At 50.0% G+C, this 19,160-nt stretch overlaps 2 protein-coding genes across 2 annotated transcripts in view; one reads left to right on the top strand and one right to left on the bottom strand.

Annotated features, from left to right (window-relative positions):
- Positions 1-10,970: 10,970 nt before the first annotated feature.
- Ldlrad2 (low density lipoprotein receptor class A domain containing 2) lies at positions 10,971-15,124 on the top strand. Its single transcript, XM_032888120.1, has 4 exons — positions 10,971-11,145; positions 12,483-12,614; positions 13,486-13,626; positions 14,681-15,124. The coding sequence occupies exons 1-4, from the start codon at positions 11,052-11,054 to the stop codon at positions 14,908-14,910; spliced, it is 597 nt and encodes a 198-aa protein (XP_032744011.1). The 5' UTR covers positions 10,971-11,051; the 3' UTR covers positions 14,911-15,124.
- Positions 15,125-16,170: 1,046 nt separating this feature from the next.
- The window catches only part of Hspg2 (heparan sulfate proteoglycan 2), a 101,612-nt gene continuing 98,622 nt past the window's right edge, over positions 16,171-19,160 (bottom strand). The window contains exons 92-97 of the mRNA XM_032895875.1: positions 18,583-18,658; positions 18,405-18,483; positions 18,183-18,250; positions 17,957-18,040; positions 17,413-17,516; positions 16,171-17,300 (exon numbers count right to left, since the gene is read on the bottom strand). Of these exons, the coding sequence (XP_032751766.1) occupies positions 17,128-17,300; positions 17,413-17,516; positions 17,957-18,040; positions 18,183-18,250; positions 18,405-18,483; positions 18,583-18,658 (584 nt within the window). The 3' untranslated portion in view covers positions 16,171-17,127. The remainder of the gene's footprint in view (positions 17,301-17,412; positions 17,517-17,956; positions 18,041-18,182; positions 18,251-18,404; positions 18,484-18,582; positions 18,659-19,160) is intronic.

Below are 19,160 nucleotides of genomic sequence, written 5' to 3' on the forward strand. Positions count from 1 at the left end.
GCCAATTGAAAGAATGTGAGGGGCTGGTGAGATGGCTCAGTGGTTAAGAGCATGGGCTATTCTTCCTAAAGTCCTGAGTTCAATTCCCAGCAAACACATGGTGGCCCACCACCGTATATAAAGGGATCTCATCCCCTCTTTGGGATGCAGGTGTTCATGCAGATAGAGTCCTCATACATGAAAAAATACATAAACAAAGAATTAAGAAAAAGAAATATGGACTGGAGAGACGGCTCAGTGGTTAAGAGCACTGACTGCTCTTCCAGAGGATCTGAGTTCAATTCCCAGCAGCCACATGGTGGCTCGCAACCATCTGTAATGGGATTCAATGCCCTCTTCTGCTGTGTCTGAAGACAGTGACAGTGTACTCATATATGACAAATAAAAAAAATTTTTAAAAAAGAAAAGAAAAGGGAATGTGTGTGTGTGTGTGCGTGTGTGTGTGTGTGTGTGTGTGTATGCCTTTCAACCCAGCACTTGAGAAGTAGATGCAGGTGAATTTCTGTGAGTTTGAGGTCAGCCTAGACTGCAGAGCAAGTTCCAGAACAAGCAGGACTCCCCAAAAAAACCTTGTCTCAAACTCCGTGTCCCAAAAAAGAATGTGAGTTCTTTATTAGGCAGCAACCAAAGAGCAGGCTCATGCCTCAGAGTCTCTTGGTGCCTAAGCTCATGAGTACAGCATTTTTAGAGGCAAAATTCACAAAGTCCATAACTCACATCAAAGTCAGATGAGGGTCAGAGTAACCTTGAAAGATTCATTTCTGGCAAAATATGGTAATTACCTCAGACATATGACGTGACAGGTTTTTTTTAAGGTTTATTTATTTATTTCATGTATGCGGATACACTGTCGCTGACTTCAGACACACCAGAAGGGGATATTGAATCCCATTCCGGATGGTTGTGAGCCACCATGTGGTTGCTGGGAATTGAACTCAGGACCTCTGGAAGAGCAGTCAGTGTTCTTAACTGTAGTGAGCCATATTGGATTTGGGCCTGGCCGTTTTGTGACTGTTTAGCTCAAAGTGGCTACGTGACTCTTGACCACACATACTCCTCTAAGAGCCTCTCCCATGTATTTACGGCACAGGAAGAAAAGACCAAGTAGTAAAAACACCGGGTGTGGGGTTGGGATTTAGCTCAGTGGTAGAGCGCTTGCCTAGAAGCGCAAGGCCCTGGGTTCGATCCCCAGCTCGAAAAAAAAAAAAAAAAAAAAAAAAAAAAAAAAAAAAAACAAAAACAAAAAAAAAAAAAAAAAAACACCGGGTGTCTCCACTGCATGACCTCTGCTGAGCCCGGCTGATGCAAGTGGAACCCACACACCTGGACCACACCTGGGTGGTGGTCAATTTGCTTCTGCCTTTTGCTTCCTCAGCCTTTATCCTTGAGATTTAGGCTGGTCTTCTCGGATTTCTCCCTAATTAAGTCTTTTGTCACCGAAGTCACGAGCCAGGTAGTCACGTCACGAGTCAGGGTTTCCCACTGTGCTTCCCAGATATTTTCTACCTGGAGAACTTGGGTATATAAGTGGTGAATAAACTACAGGAGTCTCTCCTTCCTCTCTCTCTGACTCTCCTCTTCCTCTTCCTTCCTCTCTCTCTCTCTCTCTCTCTCTCTCTCTCTTTTTCTCTTTTTCTCTCGTCTCTCTCTCTTCCTCTCCTGGCTTGACACGATAACCTGTATGTGTGTGTGTGTGTGTGTGTGTGTGTTTCTTTCATCCCGAAGGCTTTTGCCCGATTCTTGGTACCGTGTCGGTGCAGGCGCCGACACTTAACCTCTGAGCCATCTCTCCAGCCCCATGACAGTTATTTTTAACTTATACTCCCTTCATTTATTTCGGTGTATAATAGTTCGTCTTTGCTTCACTGAGCCCGTGATGACACGTTACTGTGCCGTCCACTACGTTAATGCTGCTTTCTCAAACATGGATGACAAAGGAGATGGAATGTTTACCAAAGATATAGAAACCCCAGAAGGAGCAGATTCCTAAGGGAGAGAAATGGGGGGAGCTGGAAGTGAGTCAGTGGAGAGTGGACAGTGAAGGGTTAACAGTGCAATGGCAATGAGGTTGAGCATGCCCCCAGTGCTTCTGGGGATGGTTGAGAAGGTTGTTATTGGAGTTATGAGGGAGTGCACAGCCAGATGCCCCAGACTGATCCAGGCTAGAGGGTGGGAGGGGAGGGGCAGGTGAGGAAGGATGGGGGAGGAAAGAAAAGGAAGGGAGGGCAAGGAGACCAAGCTGACCCAGAGAGAAGCTAAGAACCAAGAGGCCCAGAGCAGGGCCAAGAGAGTGTATGGTCCAAATCAGTGGTTTATCTAGGAAGGAGAGGCTGGGGTAAAGCAAGGCCAGCCCCTAAACTGGAGAGGTTTAGGGTAAGGGGAGGAGAGGGAGAAGAACTGGGTGGAGCCACAGGTGCCAGACAGACTCATCCTGTTCTTAGGGACCTGACAATGACAGAAAAGCCTCAGGTGGACTAAGGAGCTCTGGACTGGAAAGCTGGCTTGATTGACAGCACCTGTGAATGCACTGGATCAGGAGATCCAGGCCCCCAAACCGCTACTACCTATCATTGTGAGACTGCGGGAGAACTGCTCTGCGAACGGAATCTTCCATCCCCAAAGGTCCCCCTTTTCTGTTCTATAAAACCCCAAGACCCTGTGTCACATGCGCAGAGACTTCCCGAACTGTGGCCCTTCAGTTCTTCTTCAGACTGTGAAATTAGGACATAAAGGGTCAGAGCCATAATCTAACATTAGAAGAAGAAGGGGGATAAGAGCGAGGAGGAGGAGCAGGAGAGTAGGAGAAGGGAAGGAAGAGGAGGAGGAGGGGAAGAGGAGGAGGGGGGAAGAGGAGGAGGGGGGAGGAGGAGGAGGAGGAAGAGGGAGGAAGAAGAAGAGGGGGAGGAGGGAGAAGAAAGGGAGGAGGAGGAGGAGGAAGAAGAAGAAGAAGAAGGGCTAGAGTGACGGGTTAAGAGCTCTTGTAGGACCCAAGTTCGGCTTGCAATACCCAAGTCAGGTGGCTAACCTGCCAACGGGCACTTGTACATAGCCACAACCAAACCCACACGCTCATACACATAGTTAAATAAAGCAAAATTTAAAAACCGGTAAAGATGACATCTGGAGAAAAAAAATCCCTCTCCCAGGTAACATTTGTTAAAGATCAAAATACATGATCAAGGTCACATCTCCTTCTCAAAAATTAAATACACTTTGCTTAGCAACCATGCTGTGCTTTTAAGTCAACAGATCATTCCATAAAGTGAGGGAGCTCTGCCCACACAGAGCAAGGTAAAGGACACCTTCTTCTTATCAGGAGTAGAACCCCAGTGTAGCCCCTGACTACACTGACTTTCCTTCTGGGGAAGGAAAGCCTTGCTTTGCTGGAGTGCCTAGGATCGTGGTCATTTTCTTTAGATCACAGACCCATTTCTAGATACAGGATACAAAAGACTTGCATTTTATGAGCAAAATCAGACTTGGGGTCAGAAACAGAAACACATAGCAACAGAGGGCATTACTTTCAATCCTCCTTCCCATCTCCTCCCCTTCCTCTTCCTTCCTCTGTCCTCCTCCTCCCTTTCCTCCTGCTTCTCCTCCTTTTTCCTCTTCTTGTTTTTTTTTTTTTTGGTTCTTTTTTTCGGAGCTGGGGACCGAACCCAGGGCCTTGCGCTTCCTAGGTAAGCGCTCTACCACTGAGCTAAATCCCCAGCCCCTCCTCTTCTTGTTTTTTAAGATTTTATGTATATGAGTACACTGTCACTGTCTTCAGACACACCAGAAGAGGGCATCAGATGTGTGTGTGTGTGTGTGTGTGTGTGTGTGTGTGTGTGTTATACACATGTATATGCAGACTAGGTTGTCCTCAGAATAACAGAGATCTGCCTATTTCTGTCTCCCCAGTGCTAGAATACACCCTCCTGAAATGAATGCATTCTAAAGGATCATTTGTGACCTCTCTTTTTGCCTATCAGACTACTGAAAGGCCCAGAAACTTCTCAGGGCTTCTCCTGCCTCATCTCTGTCTCACGGTAGGAAAGCCAGAATTGCACATGTGCATGACCACATCCAACTGCCTTACTGGGGATACTGGGGCTCAACTCAGGTTGTCAGCCTTGTTTTGCAGGTTCATTTACTCACTAAGCCACCTTACAGCAACATTCCCACCCATTTTTTTTTCAGGTCTGTACTCAAAAGCACTTCTTAGGGAGGCCTTCCCTGGCTGTCCTGACAAAATATCAACGCCTTTCTGAAATGTCCTGTCTGTTGACATCCTTGTATAGTATATTTTTAAAAGACTTATTTATTTATTGTATGTATTTGAGTACACTGTAGCTGTCTTCAGACACACCAGAAGAGGGCATCAGATCCCATCACAGAAGGTTGTGAGCGACCATGTGGCTGCTGGGATTTGAACTCAGGACCTCTGGAAGAGCAGTCAGTGCTCTTAACTGCTGAGTCATCTCTCCAGCCCCTGTATAATATTTTTTCTACCTTACTACTTATCACAAAATAAATTAGCTATTTCATTCCTTGAATTTTCTCAGTGCCTAAAATGGAAGTTTATGATATTGAAAAGTGATTTTTTCCCCCCAAGACACGGTTTCTCTGTGTTGCCCTGGCTGTCCTGGAACTTGGTCTGTAGACCAGGCTGGCCTCAAACTCAGAGATCCACCTGCCTCTGCCTCCTGAGCACTGGAATGAAAGGTGTGCACAGCCACACTCACCTTGAAAACTAAATTTACATTGTTAACATGAAATTTCCCAAAAACCCAATAAGATATTTTAGTATTGTCCCCATTTTGTACAAAAGAGACTTGAGAGACTAAAGGTTAAGACCATTGTGCAAGGGCTAGGGAGATGGCTCAGTGGTTAAGAGCACTGACTGGGGGTTGGGGATTTGGCTCAGTGGTAGAGTGCTTGCCTGGGAAGCGCAAGGCCCTGGGTTCGGTCCCCAGCTCGAAAAAAGAATTAAAAAAAAAAAAAAAAAAAAAAAAAAAGAGCACTGACTGCTCTTCCAGAGGTCCTGAGTTCAATTCCCAGCAACCACACGGTGGCTCACAACCATCTGTAATGAGATCTGATGCCCTCTACTGGTGTGTCTGAAGACAGCTACAGTGTACTTATATATAATAAATAAATCTTTAAAAAAAAAAAAAAAGACCATTGTGCAAGGGCCATGCAGGTAGGAAATGTGGTGTGAGGGCCACTGGAAAGATGGCTCAATGGTTAGGAGCAGCGACTGCTCTTCCAGAGGTCCTGAGTTCAAATCCCAGCATCCACATGGTGGCTCACAACCATCTGTAATGGGATCTGATGCCCTCTGCTGGTGTGTCTGAAGACAGCTACAGTGTACTCATATATATTTAAAAAAAAAAATCACTTGAATCAAGGATATGTGGCCCAAATAATACTCCACCCACCACTGCTTTACTAACCTTATCTGGGCTCAAATTCCTCACCATTTATTTACTTAGATTTATTTATTTTAATATGTACATGTATGTATGGGAATGTGTGTAGATGTTGTCCAAGGCTGGAAGAGACCGTAAGATCTCCTGAAATTAGAGTTACAGACAGCTGTGAATGCTGGGAGGTGAATTCGGAGTCCTCTGCAGAGCATCCAGCACCATTCACCACTGAGCCATCTTTCCAGGGCCAAAATTCTCATCATTTAAAGGAAACGTGTAAGTGCACCTGCTCTGTGGGCTCATGGGGATAACTATGTCTGACAGGGCGGGTGACAGGCGTACCCCTAATGCCTGGCCTAGTATCGTCACTGCGGAGAGCTACACTATAGCTCCAGGTATACCAAATGCTTAGCTTGTAGGTCCCCAGCACCAGCAAATACAGGGGACTGGGGCTGGGGCTGGGGGTGGGGGTGGGGAGTCACTAGAGATATGAAAGGTTGTCACCAGCCACAAAAGCTGGGAACACTTCAGGCCCTGTCTTCAGGGTTGTTGTGATTGTTAACCCTTTAATTCTCGGTCAACACCTTTTAGCAACACATCCACTTGTTCCCATAGTGAGCAACTGTTTTCACACACAGTACTAATCCTTGCGCTTGGGAGGTAGAGGCCTAAGGATCAGAAATTCAAGTTCATTCTTGACTGTGTCATATCAAGTTTGAGGCCAGCCTGGGTTGCATCAGACTCTGTCCGAAAACACATACACATGCATTTTAGATAGGGTCCTATTGCCTACAGAGACCAAGACAACTGTTCAGAAGGCAAAGGTTTAGTTGGGGGCTGCCTTACAGTTTCAGAGGTTCAGTCCATTGTCGTGGTGGGAAGCATGGCAGGCAGACTTGGTGCTGGAGGAGCCGAGAGTTTTACATCTTGGTCCTTGATCCACAGGCAGCAGAAGGGGACCATCTCCCACAATGGGCAGAGCTTGACTGAATACTAGGAAACCTCAGAGTTTCCCAGCCTACACAGTGACATGTTTCCTTCCACAAGGCCACACCTTCCTAATAGTGCCGCTTCCCATAGGCCAACCATATTCAAACCACCTCCACATAAAAATTAATCACGAGGGCTGGAGAGATGGCTCAGTGGTTAAGAGCATTGACTGCTCTTCCAAAGGTCCTGAGTTCAAATCCCAGCAACCACATGGTGGTTCACAACCATCAGTAATGAGATCTGATGCCCTCTTCTGGTGTGTCTGAAGACAGTGACAGTGTACTCACATACATAAAATAAATAAATCTTAAAAAAAAAAATCAATCACGAGAAGATACATTCAGAGAGATATGATTGAGTTATTGGTTGGGGGCTCGGTCAGGTTTAGAAGCGGTTGGACAAGGGCAATCTGAAGAGGTTAAATGTGAGCCAAGATGGATAACCTAACATAGCTAGTCATAGGCAGCTATGGGCCCTGACCACTGTGAATGCAAAGACCCCGGGTCCGGAACCCTTGGTTAGGAACTGAAACAACTCCCGGTGTCATATGCCATCCCTTACTGCTTCTTTAGGTCCTCAGAGAGGTTCCTTTGGTATCCTGGGCCTCTCTCAAGCTCGGTCTCCTCATCTTTCTAGGAAAGCAGCAGTCCATGGAGAGCAGAGGCCTCCCTTCTAGGCCTCCCTGCAGCTAAGCTGAATCTGAGTCTCCTGCTTCCTGTCTGGCAGAGGGTGAGCAGACATCCTGGTCTTCTCCAGCTTAGGGCCCCAAATCTCCATGGTAACCCTTAGACGCAATTCTGATTCAAAGGAGGAAGACCTGGGAGGGTGAGCCCAGAACACAGTGTGGAGACCTGAGGAACCTCTCTGCCCGCTTGTGCCCCGTTCGCTTCCTGGAGCTGTCAGGGCCCGCGCCCCTGTCTCCGCAAAGACCCCGAAGGAGGTTGCGCAGGTCTGCCCCCTGCTGGACACAGATCCAGGATGACTTTTCTTTGGCTGCTGCCCCAAAGGCTGCTCCTGCTGGGCACTACTGCCCTGACCGCGTCTGCCTTAGGGACCGGTGAGTAGGAAGGTGCTGGAAAGGGCACACCTGAGACCCTGGTTCCCAGGCTCTCTCCAGGTAGCACACATTAGTATTCTTGAATCTATTCCAACCCCTTCTAGAAGGCTGGAGACCCAAGAGAGTCAGAGGAAGGGATCTGGGGGTGGGCGGGGTAGCCCTTGGGTCTGGGGCTGTGCGCAGACAGTTTGCATTGGGCATTCCTGCATTCCACCTCTGACATCATTGCTTCCACTCTGCTGTTGTCTCCTGCATTCAACAGGTCAAGGGTGCAGCTCAGTGTTAGAGCATTTTCTTTCTTTTCTTTTCTTTTTTTTTTTTTTTTTTTTTTTTTTTGGAGCTGGGGACCGAACCCAGGACCTTATGCTTGCTAGGCAAGCGCTCTACCACTGAGCCAAATCCCCAACCCGAGCATTTTCTTAAGAGGTGTAAGGCCCTTGGTTCTATTCCCAGAGCCATTTAAAAACAAAACAAAACAAAACCTAGAGTTGGGGAGTGGTGGCCCATGCCCCCTCATTCCTCAGGACTCTGAGGCAGGGGATCTCTGCAAGTTTGAGGCCAGCCAGAAGGACATGAATTTCCATCTCAAACAAATGGAACAGATATCAAAGTAAATAGTGTTTGTGAAATCTAGGGCTTTATTTATTTTACCCTTAATGATAGCCATAAGTGATTCCAGGGATGGTCACTCCTGCAGTTAAATCGTGTCCTAACCCCATCCTTGCAAGAAGGCTGCTGCGGCTCCTGGCGTCTGTCGCCCTCTCCGTCAAGATTGTTAGAAGCTGGCAGGAAAAGGAGCTTCTCACCTTTTATTTACTGGATGCTGTACCTGCAGTCTCACACGGGTCAGATGCACACTCTGTCTCTGAGTCACATCCCCTGCCTGCTCAGTCTTTAGGAGAAAGCACCAGCTTGGCGCTGGTAGTGTGCACCTTTGATCTCAGAGGCAGAGGCAGGCGGATCTCTGACTTTCCAGGCCAACCTGGCCTACAGAATGACTTCCAGGACAGTCAAGGCTACACAAAGAAACCCTGTCTTTTTTTTTTTTTTTTAAGATGTATTTATTTATTCTATATAAGTACACTGTCGCTGTCCTCAGACACACCAGAAGAGGGCATCAGATCCCATTACAGATGGTTGTGAGCCACCATGTGGTTGCTGGGAATTGAACTCAGGACCTCTGGAAGAGTAGTCGGGTGCTCTTAACTGCTGAGCCATCTCTCCAGCCCCGAAACCCTGTCTTGGAAAAAAAATTAAATTAAAAAAATTAAAAAGGGGGTTGGGGAATTTAGCTCAGTGGTAGAGCGCTTGCCTAGCAAGCACAAGGCCCTGGGTTTGGTCCCCAGCTCCGAAAAAAGAAAAGAAAAAATAAATAAATAAAAAAGGCTGGCCTTGAACACACGTTACAGCTCAGGCAGGCCTTGTGTTTTTTAATCTTTTTAGCTGGGATTATAGGACTGTCCCCCAGTTACTCCTGCTTGGCTGTCGTCATCACCATCATCATCACCATCTACTATTGTTTATATGTTGAGTGATTAAGGCCTTGATATGCAGTGTAGATGGTCTCAAACTTTGGGAGATCCTCCTGCCTCTTGTTTTTCTTTTCTTTTCTTTCTTTCTTTTTTTTTTTTTGGAGCTGGGGACCGAACCCAGGGCCTTGCACTTCCTAGGCAAGCGCTCTACCACTGAGCTAAATCCCCAACCCCCTCTTTTCTTTTTTAAAAGGTTTATTTACCTCATGTATGTGGGTTCACTGTCACTGTCTTCAGACACACCTATGAGCCACCATGTGGTTGCTGGGAATTGAACTCAGGACCTCTAGAAGAACAGTCAATGCTCTTAACCTCTGAGCCATCTCTCCAGCCCTGTTTGTTTTGCAAGACAGGGTTTCTTTATATAGTCTTGGCTGTCCCATCCTAGAATTGAAACCAGGGTGACCCCATAGAGATCTGACTGCTTCTGCCTCCCCAGTGCTGGGATTAAAGGCATGGGCCACCACCAACAGCTCCCCTCCCCCTTTTTAAATGAGTACACTGTAGCTGTCTTGCTGTCTTCAGACACACCAGAAGAGGGCATCAGATCCCATCACAGATGGTTGTGAGCCACCATATGGTTGCTGGGAATTGAACCCAGGACCTCTGGAAGAGCAGTGAATGCTCTTAACCACTGAGCCATCTCTCCAGCCCCACCCCCTTTCTTTAAAGGAAAACTATTTCCTTAGAAACTCCCAGCAGACCTCTCCTTATAGGTCTTATAGGTCAGAGGTAGGGGAGGCGGCTGACACTTTAGTAATTCATTACATTCTGAGCAGAGTGGGAAGCTTAAATGTCCAGGAGGTTTTTGTTGCAATCCCAGCTTACAAAATACTTGGGAAAGTAACATTTGTTTTTGATCTCGACCACAAGACCCAATTTAACAGGAGACATTTGTTCTTCTGCTCGCTACATCTGACCCTTTGACTGTTTCTGTTCCTCTTTCCTGTAGTGAACACAGTAGTCCTTGGGGAATTATCTGATCTTAGAGAGGTCTGCGGATTCTGCCGCTGCCTCGGAAATAACACTGAGTGTACATCATCACTCCCTGACTGGCCTTGAACTTGCAGTGTAGCTGAGAGTGGCCTAATCCTCCTGCCTCCCCCCTCCCCCCTCTCCCCTAACTCCCCCTCCCCCCTCCCCCCACATGTTGGGACCAGAGGTATGCAACACCTGAAAACCTTATTTACTTTATTTCTCTCCCTGTCTCTGTCTCTGTCTCTGTCTCTCTCTGTCCCTGTCCCTCCCACTTCTGACATTTTTGAGACAGTCTCATTTAGTAGTCCTGCTGTCCTGGAATTCACTCTAAAGACCAGAGCTGGCCTTGAATTCACAGAGAGCCGTATGCCTCTGCCTCCCAGGTCCAGGGATTAAACGTGAGCATAGCCAGGCCTGATTATTTTATTATAGTGTTACCTTTTGAGACATGGATTGGATTTATAACCCAGGCCTTGAGTTATCATGCTTCTTCCTGTCCTCCAGAATATTGGTTTTTACAGGCTGATGCCACCCTAGGAGCTGAAGTCCAGAGATTTAAAGTTAGGAATTGCGACTTTGAAGTCATAATGTGCTCACTAAAATTTATCCTTGTTTTGCCGATGAGGCTTATAGAGGATGCGCGATTTCCTGGATCACCCAGAGAGGGCGGGTCCGGGATGGCAGGGTGATCCCGCATGACCGGGTCCCTGCACTCTTCCCGCAGCGGATCTGACGGACCTGTGCGGACAGACGTGGCAGGGGGACGGGCTGCAGCTGCGCTCGCACTCGACTTCGCGCAAGTTCTACTTCGTGACTCCAGACACTGACTGCACGCTGTGGCTGCGCGCTGCGGCCCCTGAAGACAGGATGCGCTTCCAGTTCCGCTTCTTTCTGGTTTACAGCCTGTCCTCCGCCACCCGGACTACCGCAGCCACCCAGACCACTGTGGCCACACCAACCGCCAAAGCATCCTCCCGCTACCCGTGCGCACCGGGCTCCTACTTGCAATTCTACGACGGCCCGCAGGAGGCGCCCCGGGCCCTGGGACCCCCGATCTGTGGCCTGACCATCCCAGCCCCATTCATGTCCTCAGGGCCCTGGCTTGGCTTGCGCCTGGTCACCAGGGGCCGCCAACCCCGGGTGGACTTTTTGGGCGAGGTCACCTCTTTCCGCCTGGGTGGGTTGGGGCTAATGACTAGGGGGAGGCGAGGAGGGATAGAGCAGGAGAGGACAGGAAAGGGGAATATTGGGAAACAGTGGGTGATGGGGACATGGTTGGGGGACCAGTGAGGAATGAGTTAGATCTACAAATCCTGCCTCCTTCTCTCAAGGTACACTTGTAAGAGGTTCACACGGGACACCTGTTCACACCCAAACTTTACCCATACCTCACCATTGAACCCAGGCTGGTACATAAACCTCACACACTCACTATTCTCTCCTGGGCCAACCTGTCAGGTTCACAGAAGGCCTCAGCTTAGGACTCTGTGCTAATCCAGTCCATGTCTCAAAAGGGACTAAAACTCACTTAGGCAAGGCGGGGTCCTCTCTGGCTGCCAGCTCACCCCAGGCCTCTGTTGACAGCATTTTCAGATTTCTTTGTTTCTTGCTCTCTCTCTCTCTCTCTCTCTTTCTCTCTCTCTCTCTCTCTCTCTCTCTCTCTCTCTTTTTAAAGTTTTATTTTATTTATATGGGTACCCCGTAGCTGTCTTCAGACACACCAGAAGAGGTCATCGGATCTCATTACAGATGGTTGTGAGCCACCATGAGGTTGCTGGGACTTGAACTCAGGACCTCTGATGCTCTAATGCTCTTAACCACTGAGCCATCTTTCCAGCCCCTTGGTTCTGTTTCTTCTCTTTTCTTTTTTTTAAAGATTTATTATGTATACAGCATTCTGCCTGCATGTACACCTATACACCAGAAGAGGGCATCAGATCCCATTACATATGGTCATGAGCCACCATGTGGTTGCTGGGGTTTGAACTCAGGACCTCTGGAAGAGCAGCCAGTGCTCTTAACCATTAACCACTGAGTCATCTCTCCAGCCCAGACCCTGTCTTGAAATAAAGAAATAACTTAAAAATACTAAATTAGAAGTGTTGGGGTGTGGCTTGCCTAGCTCAAAGAAGGCCCTGAGTTGGTCCCCAGCCTTGCATAAATTGGACATGGTGGCTCACACCTGCCATCGCAGCAGCAGGGAGGCAGAGGGGATAGGACCAGCGGTCAGAGGTCATCAGCACAACAAGTTCAAGGACATCCTGGGCTACCTATTTTATGAATTCAGTTTTAGCCACTAAGCCACCATGGCCACCAGCACCACAACTGTGTCGTCACTGTGTTGACTGCCCTAAAGATTGTACTGTCACCTCTCCAGGAAACAGCCATCCACGTTCCGTGAACATGCTGACAGCAAGCAGCCTTGTCCTTCCCCCCAATTCTCTCACCATGGGACCACACCGCCGTAGGATCTAGTCTAGGATCCTTACCCCCGGCTTCCCTTTTCTACCCCAGGTCCTTGCGGCATCTACTTCCGCTGTCGGAATGGTAGATGTGTGCCCCGGAGCCTACTCTGTGATAACTGGAACATGGACAACTGTGGTGATGGCAGTGACCAGGACTCTCGTCCCCCAGCCAGCTGCGGAGGTCAGTGATAATCACTTGGACCCCGTTGGAACAGGACAGAGGCCTGGGTAGGGAGGTGACACGCAGCAGGAGGGAGTGTGACCACAGTAATGGTCATTTTAGAGATCAAGAGTATGAGAGCCAGTGCAGCTGAGGAGGGTCCAGCCCGGCCTGTGCCCTGAGACCTTGGAAGAGATGCTTCACAGGACCCGAGGACCTGTATTCATTTCCAATCCCTATGACAACCTCTGGGTTATGGCAGATGCTTGAGAAACAATAGTTAACCGATCAGAATAACAGACTTCATGACTCCTTGGTTCTGTCCTGGGTGGGGTGTGGGGTCATCACAGCTAACCTGGCAGACCCCTCACCTGCAAGTGCTACAGTTAAGTGTTCTGCTCAGGGCGACACACTGCTCAGAGACTGCTCACTCCAGACTGCTCTGTCCCACATCTTGAGAAGCAGCAGCTCCACTTACCAGCCTGCTGGGTAGACAGGACCTCACTTCCGGCAGTGTAACCTTGGCCAGATGTTTTTTTTTTTTTTTTTTTTTTTTTTTTTTCGGAGCTGGGGACTGAACCAGGGCCTTGCGCTCCCTAGGCAAGTGCTCTACCACTGAGCTAAATCCCCAACCCCAGATGTTTTATCTTCTTTATCCCTCATTTCCTTCCAGTAGTTTTCGTTTTTGTTTGTTTGTTTGTTTGTTTGTTTGTTTTTCCGGAGCTGGGGACCTAACTCAGGGCCTTGCGCTTTGCCCTAGGCAAACGCTCTACCACTGAGCTAAATCCCCAACCCCTCCCTTCCAGTAGTGAGGAGCACAGAGAACCCCCTTGGGGAGTAAAGGACACTGCAGTGTCCCCTAAAGCTCTCAGTGTGCTGTTACTGCTCACAGGTCCCTCTCTGATGCCCAAGGAGACCACGACAATGGAAAATTACAGTTCCAAGCCTCTGACTCTCCTCGTGGCTCTTGGTTCTGCAGCTAAGCAAACTTCTCCGGCAGGTCTGGCGCCCGTCACACAAGAAGTGTTGGAAGGTAGATGGCACTTGGCGGAAAATCCCCTTACGTTCTTCTACCAAAGTCCCACCTGGGTCAGTCAGGAAAATGCTTGGGTCCCAACACCTTTGTAAAAAGCCAGGCTCTGTGGGTGAGCTGTAACCCCAGCACTGGGGAAGTCAGTCTAGCCCAACAGACAAGCCTTGGGTTCATACTACTTTTGCAGAGGGTTTGAATTTGGTTGTTAGGACCCAAGTTGGGTAGCTTACAACTACTTGTAACCCCAGCCCCACAGGGATCTGATGCCTCTGGTGTCCGAGGACACCTGTACTCCCACGCACATGCCCACACACATACACATAATTAAAAGTAAACCGAATCTTAAAAAAAAAAAAAAGGCTTCCTGATGTCAGCCTCCACAATCAGTCACACATGTATATGTACACACATGAGAACATGTATAAAAACACAAGCCGGGCAGCGGTGGCGCACACCTTTAACCCCGGCACTCCGGAAGCAGGGACCGGTGGACTGCCGAGTTTGAGGCCAGCTTGGTCTACAGAGTGAGTTCCAGGACGGCCAGGGCTACACAGAGAAACCCTGTCTCAACGAACAAAACAAACGAACAACCCACACACAAGCACACCCCAGACAGACACATGACACACAGCAAGAACTGCAAAAAGGGAGATGGGGCTGGGACTGACAGGAAAGCTTGGTGGGTAAAGGCACTTGCAGAGTGAACTAGGCAGCCTGACTTTGATGTTACCCAGGTAAAGGAGGGAGAGAGGAGACTCCATGAAGTTGTCCCGTCTTCCATGTATTTGCTGTGGTATTCATGCCTTCATTCCACTATAAATTATCCCGTGGTCATTCTGTCTCTCTGTCTCTCTCTCTCTGTCTGCCTGCTCTCTCTGTGTGTCTGTGTGTCTGTGTGTCTGTCTGTCTGTCTGTCTGTCTCTCTCTCTCTCACACACATACACACACACACACACACACACACACACACACACACACACACACGGGTCTCATCTACATGGTGACAGGACACTAGGCCCAGTAGATGCTGACTGGATTCTCATTCCTCCCACAGGTCCCTGGCTCTGGTGGGTAGCTCTGGCCTCCTCGATACTGCTGACCTGCACTGGCCTCCTTTGGTGCTGCTGCTGCCTAGGTTGGCTGGCCTGGCACCCAGATGCCCACAGGCTTCGCCTCAGGTGTTGTGCAGCTTGTAATGTTTGTCACCAATGCCCTGGCCGGGTGGCTCCTGGAGGTCTGTGGCTGAGCTGGCCGGCCTTCCAGAACCAGGGAGATCATCGTTAGGGGGCTGTAGTTATCTGGGGTATGACAGGCCTGGGTTTTAAGCTCTGTTAGTTAGCTGACTTGGAAGAGGTCACTCAGTTCTTTGAATGTCAGTCTGCCTCTCCGAGAAATGGGCCATGTCCTGTTTCCCAAATGAGGTAAAGGCTGCAGAAAGCAGAAGGATCAGGCAAGCCTGGTCTACATATCGAGTTCTAGGACAGCCATGACTACAAAGAGAAACCCTGTCACAAAAAAACAAAAACAAAAACAAAAAAACAAAAAAAACCCCAACCAAACCAAACCAGGAGAGATGGCAAGTGCTTAAGAATACTGGCCGCTCCTCCAGAGGACCCAGATTCAGCTCCCAGCACCCACATGGCAGCTCACAACTGTCTATTATTCTAGTTCCAGGGGAGCCAACACCCTAGTCTTTTCTGGGTTCCTCGGTATTAGGTACACAATGTGGTGGGAAAAACAAAAAGAAAAATGAAAGACCAGAGACCTAAAAATACATCAGGCCACTGAATGCCCTGGATCAGATACAAGGAAGGACACCTAATGCAGGCTACAGTGGCCACCAGAGGCTAGTGTCCTGGATGGAAGGGTGACACATTTAGGACAGTGTCCTGATATGGGGCTCTCGGTGCAGCAGGATCCCCTGCTTGTCTTGTTTGAGCTGTGAACTCATAGGACCCAGCTCTGTGGTGGTTGGCAATGCTAACTGGGCCGTTAAACTCTTAACTGCAGTGGGGCCTCTCTGCATCTCGGCCATTGCCTTCACTGGGGTCTCTTCAAACCTTCTGTAGTCGCTTTGTAATACAGCACACGCCTATATACCCAGAGATACACGAGGCAGCGAGAAGCGTCCCGAGATGTCTGAGAATTACCACTAGTCACTAGGATTGGAAGGAGAGGATCTGAGACCGCCAAGGGCCATGTCTGCGAGGGAAGTCGTAGCCAATGATATTGACGTGACTTATCAAAACAATATCGACTTAGCTTCTATGAGTGATATTGATGTAGGTTATGTAAATTTATTTGTGATTCAATAAAGCTTGATTCGTGGGAAGGTAATCTGTCCATCTGCTTCTGAGGCAGAGTGCTCATGACAGAGAGAACACAGGTCCTGTGGGTAGAGGTGGGTCATTGTGCTGGATGGGGGAAGGGTGTCTAGGGTAGGAACTGGGGCCTTCTCTCTTCCAGATCTCAGAAACACTCCCCTGCCTTACCCTTCCCCCACCAGTACTGAGTGAATCCCTTGTCATTGAGACAGGAGACCTCTAGCAGGGATAGCACCGTTTATTAAGAAAAAAAAAATCAGATAAAGACCACAGGGGGTTCCCCCCAGGACCCAAGAGCCAGAGTCTGGGCCTGCTGACCCCTTACTTGGGGTCCTCAGGTTCCCAGATGGGCAGGGCTATCATCATTCTTCCTCACCTTCCCAAGCTGACGTCTCAGCTGTCCCCACCAAGCCACTGGTGTTCCTGATTCCTGCTCCCCCACGCCCTGGGCCTTCACCTCCAGAAGAGTGGGGAGTGTGGCCTGGTATGGTGGGACCTCATAGCTGGGCTCTGCCTAGCAGTTCTGGGAAAGAGTTGGTCTCCCTTGCAGCTCCTGAGGGCAGGGCCCTGGGCTGTGTGTGTGTGGGGTGGGGGTGGGGGAATGCAGGTGGAGGAGGGCTGGGTGGGAGGGGAGACTGCCAGGGACTGGAAACCTCTGGCTAGGTGGGTGTGGAGGAGGCTGGGATGTTATGTGGCCGGTGGGGTTTGGGGGATGGGGTGAGCTGCCTTCTGCTCCCAGAACAGTGGCTCGGGCCATCGCCACACCCCCCTCATTCAGTTTGACAGCGAGGTACGGGGTGATAACCGAGGTTGGCGCTCACAGCAATGAGGACTGTCCACATGAACTGCTGAAGTGAGCAGCCCAGCCCAGATTCTGAAGCAGGGAAGGGAGTGGGAACGGTTCTGAGCCCTACCGGCCGCGATGCCTGACTCCAAGTCCCAGGAGCCTTCTGAGGAAACCTCTTCCAGTCCCCTTGTCCTGCCCACCAGCCTCGGGGCTCTGCCCACGCGTGTGTGGGAGCCGGCACGCCCACCCTCCAGTCCAGCCCAGGGTGGTAGCAGCAAAGCGTGGCACTGCCTCAGTCTCTTATAAAAAGTCATAATAATATTAATAATAATATACTCGGCACTGTCAGGCTGGGTGCTGCCCAGGAGTCCGTGGGAGGCAGGCAGCTGCCTATGAGGGGCAGGGACGTGTGTTGGCCCCTGCCTGGGCACGATGCTGCAGGTCCAGGGGCTGTGGGGGTGGGGCTCCAGGCCGGGCTGAGTGCAGCACCAGATTCTTGAGACAGCCTGTGATCCCAGAGGAGAACTTGCCCCTGGTCAGTGTGGCCACATCTGGGGCACCACCTGTGGCAGGAAGAGGATCATTGTGGGTCATTGGTGGAACCGAGAGGCGAGGAAGCCAGGCTGTAGCCCTGAAGGCTGCCATCCCTTCCCTGACCACCTGCCGGGCACTCACCAATATAGATGATGTCCTTGGTGTTGACGGCCACATTAGGACCCGGGGACCGGCCGATGACCAGCTCCTCACCGTCTACTTGGATGGAGCCTCTCTGGCCCTCTCTGCCGGTGTGACAGGGTCAGGTCCCTTGCCCTGAATTCCCATCCTCCCCTTGTCACTGAGACTCCCAATAGGCAAGTCCGGCCCCTGCTTGCTCTCACTTCTCTATTCTCCTACTGGCCACACATAGCCACCTTCTGAGGCCTATCCTCAGGTTTCCGCTCTTTAAGAAGCCAAGGCTGGGCTCGAACTCAGAACCTTCTTGCCTCCACCTCCCAAGGGCTGGGATCACAAGTGTGAACCACGACCTGGATACTGGTAGAGCTCTGAATAGCCAGGGGCTCTGCTTGCTAGCAAGGTGTCTTCCCACATGAGTTACTTATTCCGTCCCACAGATCTCAAAGCCTCTGCCTTGCCCCAAGCCTGGGGGGAGGGGAGGTATGTGCTCCTGATGCTATCCCACCTCTGGTCCCTTCCCCTGGTGCCTGGCTGGACTCCTTACCGCAGCGCCGTCACTCGATGCCACTCGCCGTCATTGATGGGGTCTTCAGAGACAAGGCGGGCTTCCCCACTGCCCAGTTGGTAGCTGGAGTAACAGATCCATAAAGGTTTTGGGGTGAGATGAAGATACAGAGGATACTAGGGTGTGTGGCTGGGGCACCTGGACCTGCAGCTTCCCACAGGAGAAGCCAGAGTTGGAAGAGGGGGCTGGAGGTGCTGGCACTCACTTGAAGACAAGATGGCCATCCTGTAGTCCAAGGCTAATGAAGTCTTTGCTGCGGCTGGACTCTTTCACCTGCCAAGGAAACATGGGGTGTCCAAGGTCCCACACTGGAGTGCTGAGACCCTGAGGGCTGGGGCCTCAACCTTCCTCTCTCTACACTGCCCTGACCAGGAGGTCCGTTTCCAACCCCAGAAGCCCCAGGAGCCCCAGGAGGATGTCCACTTACCACACCCTGCCAGAGCAAGAGGCCATTGGCTGTGCTGGTCCGAACCTCGAATTCGATGGTCTCAGGTACTTCAGGCAGGCTAGGAAGAGGGAGCAGGAAGCAGTGGGTGGGGGAAGTCTGTATCTCAGACCCCTGCTAACTCTGCTGGGCCCAGAGAGTCAACTAACACCCATCTTACCTCCTAGAGAAGCTGTTGCCAGGGAGGGCTAGGAAGCCATTGTCGTGAAAGTAGGCTCCGTATTGCCCAGGGGCATCTGTGGGAGACAGGGAGTGTGAGAGACAGGGAGTGTGAGAGACAGGGAGTGTGAGAGACAGGGAGTGTGAGAGACAGGGAGTGTGAATCTCTAAGTGCATTGTGTTGTTACTCATAGCTAATCATCCTTGTGGTATGTAGATGATGTGCACGTGAGTGGGGGCATGCTCAGTGTGTGTGTGTGTGTGTGTGTGTGTGTGTGTGTGTATATGTGTGCACACGTGCATTCTGTGTAGCTCAGACAACAGCTTTTGGGGGTCATCTTTCTCCTTCCAGAGTGGGTTTCAGTGATTAAACTCAGGTCATCAGGTGTACACAGCAAGCGCTTTTTACCTGCTAAGCCATCTCATTTCACACATTTTTACTTAAAAAGGGGGTGGGGGAGGGGCTTGCTGCACTTCCCTTTCCTTCTCTTCCTCCCGCCACCCAAGATGTACTTGATTTTCTGTTGATGACTGCTTTGCCAGCGTGTCTGTGCACTACATGTGTGCCTGGTGCCTACG

Source organism: Rattus rattus, chromosome 1 (assembly GCF_011064425.1).
Source record: "Rattus rattus isolate New Zealand chromosome 1, Rrattus_CSIRO_v1, whole genome shotgun sequence".
In the NCBI taxonomy this organism is placed as follows: Eukaryota; Metazoa; Chordata; class Mammalia; order Rodentia; family Muridae; genus Rattus; species Rattus rattus.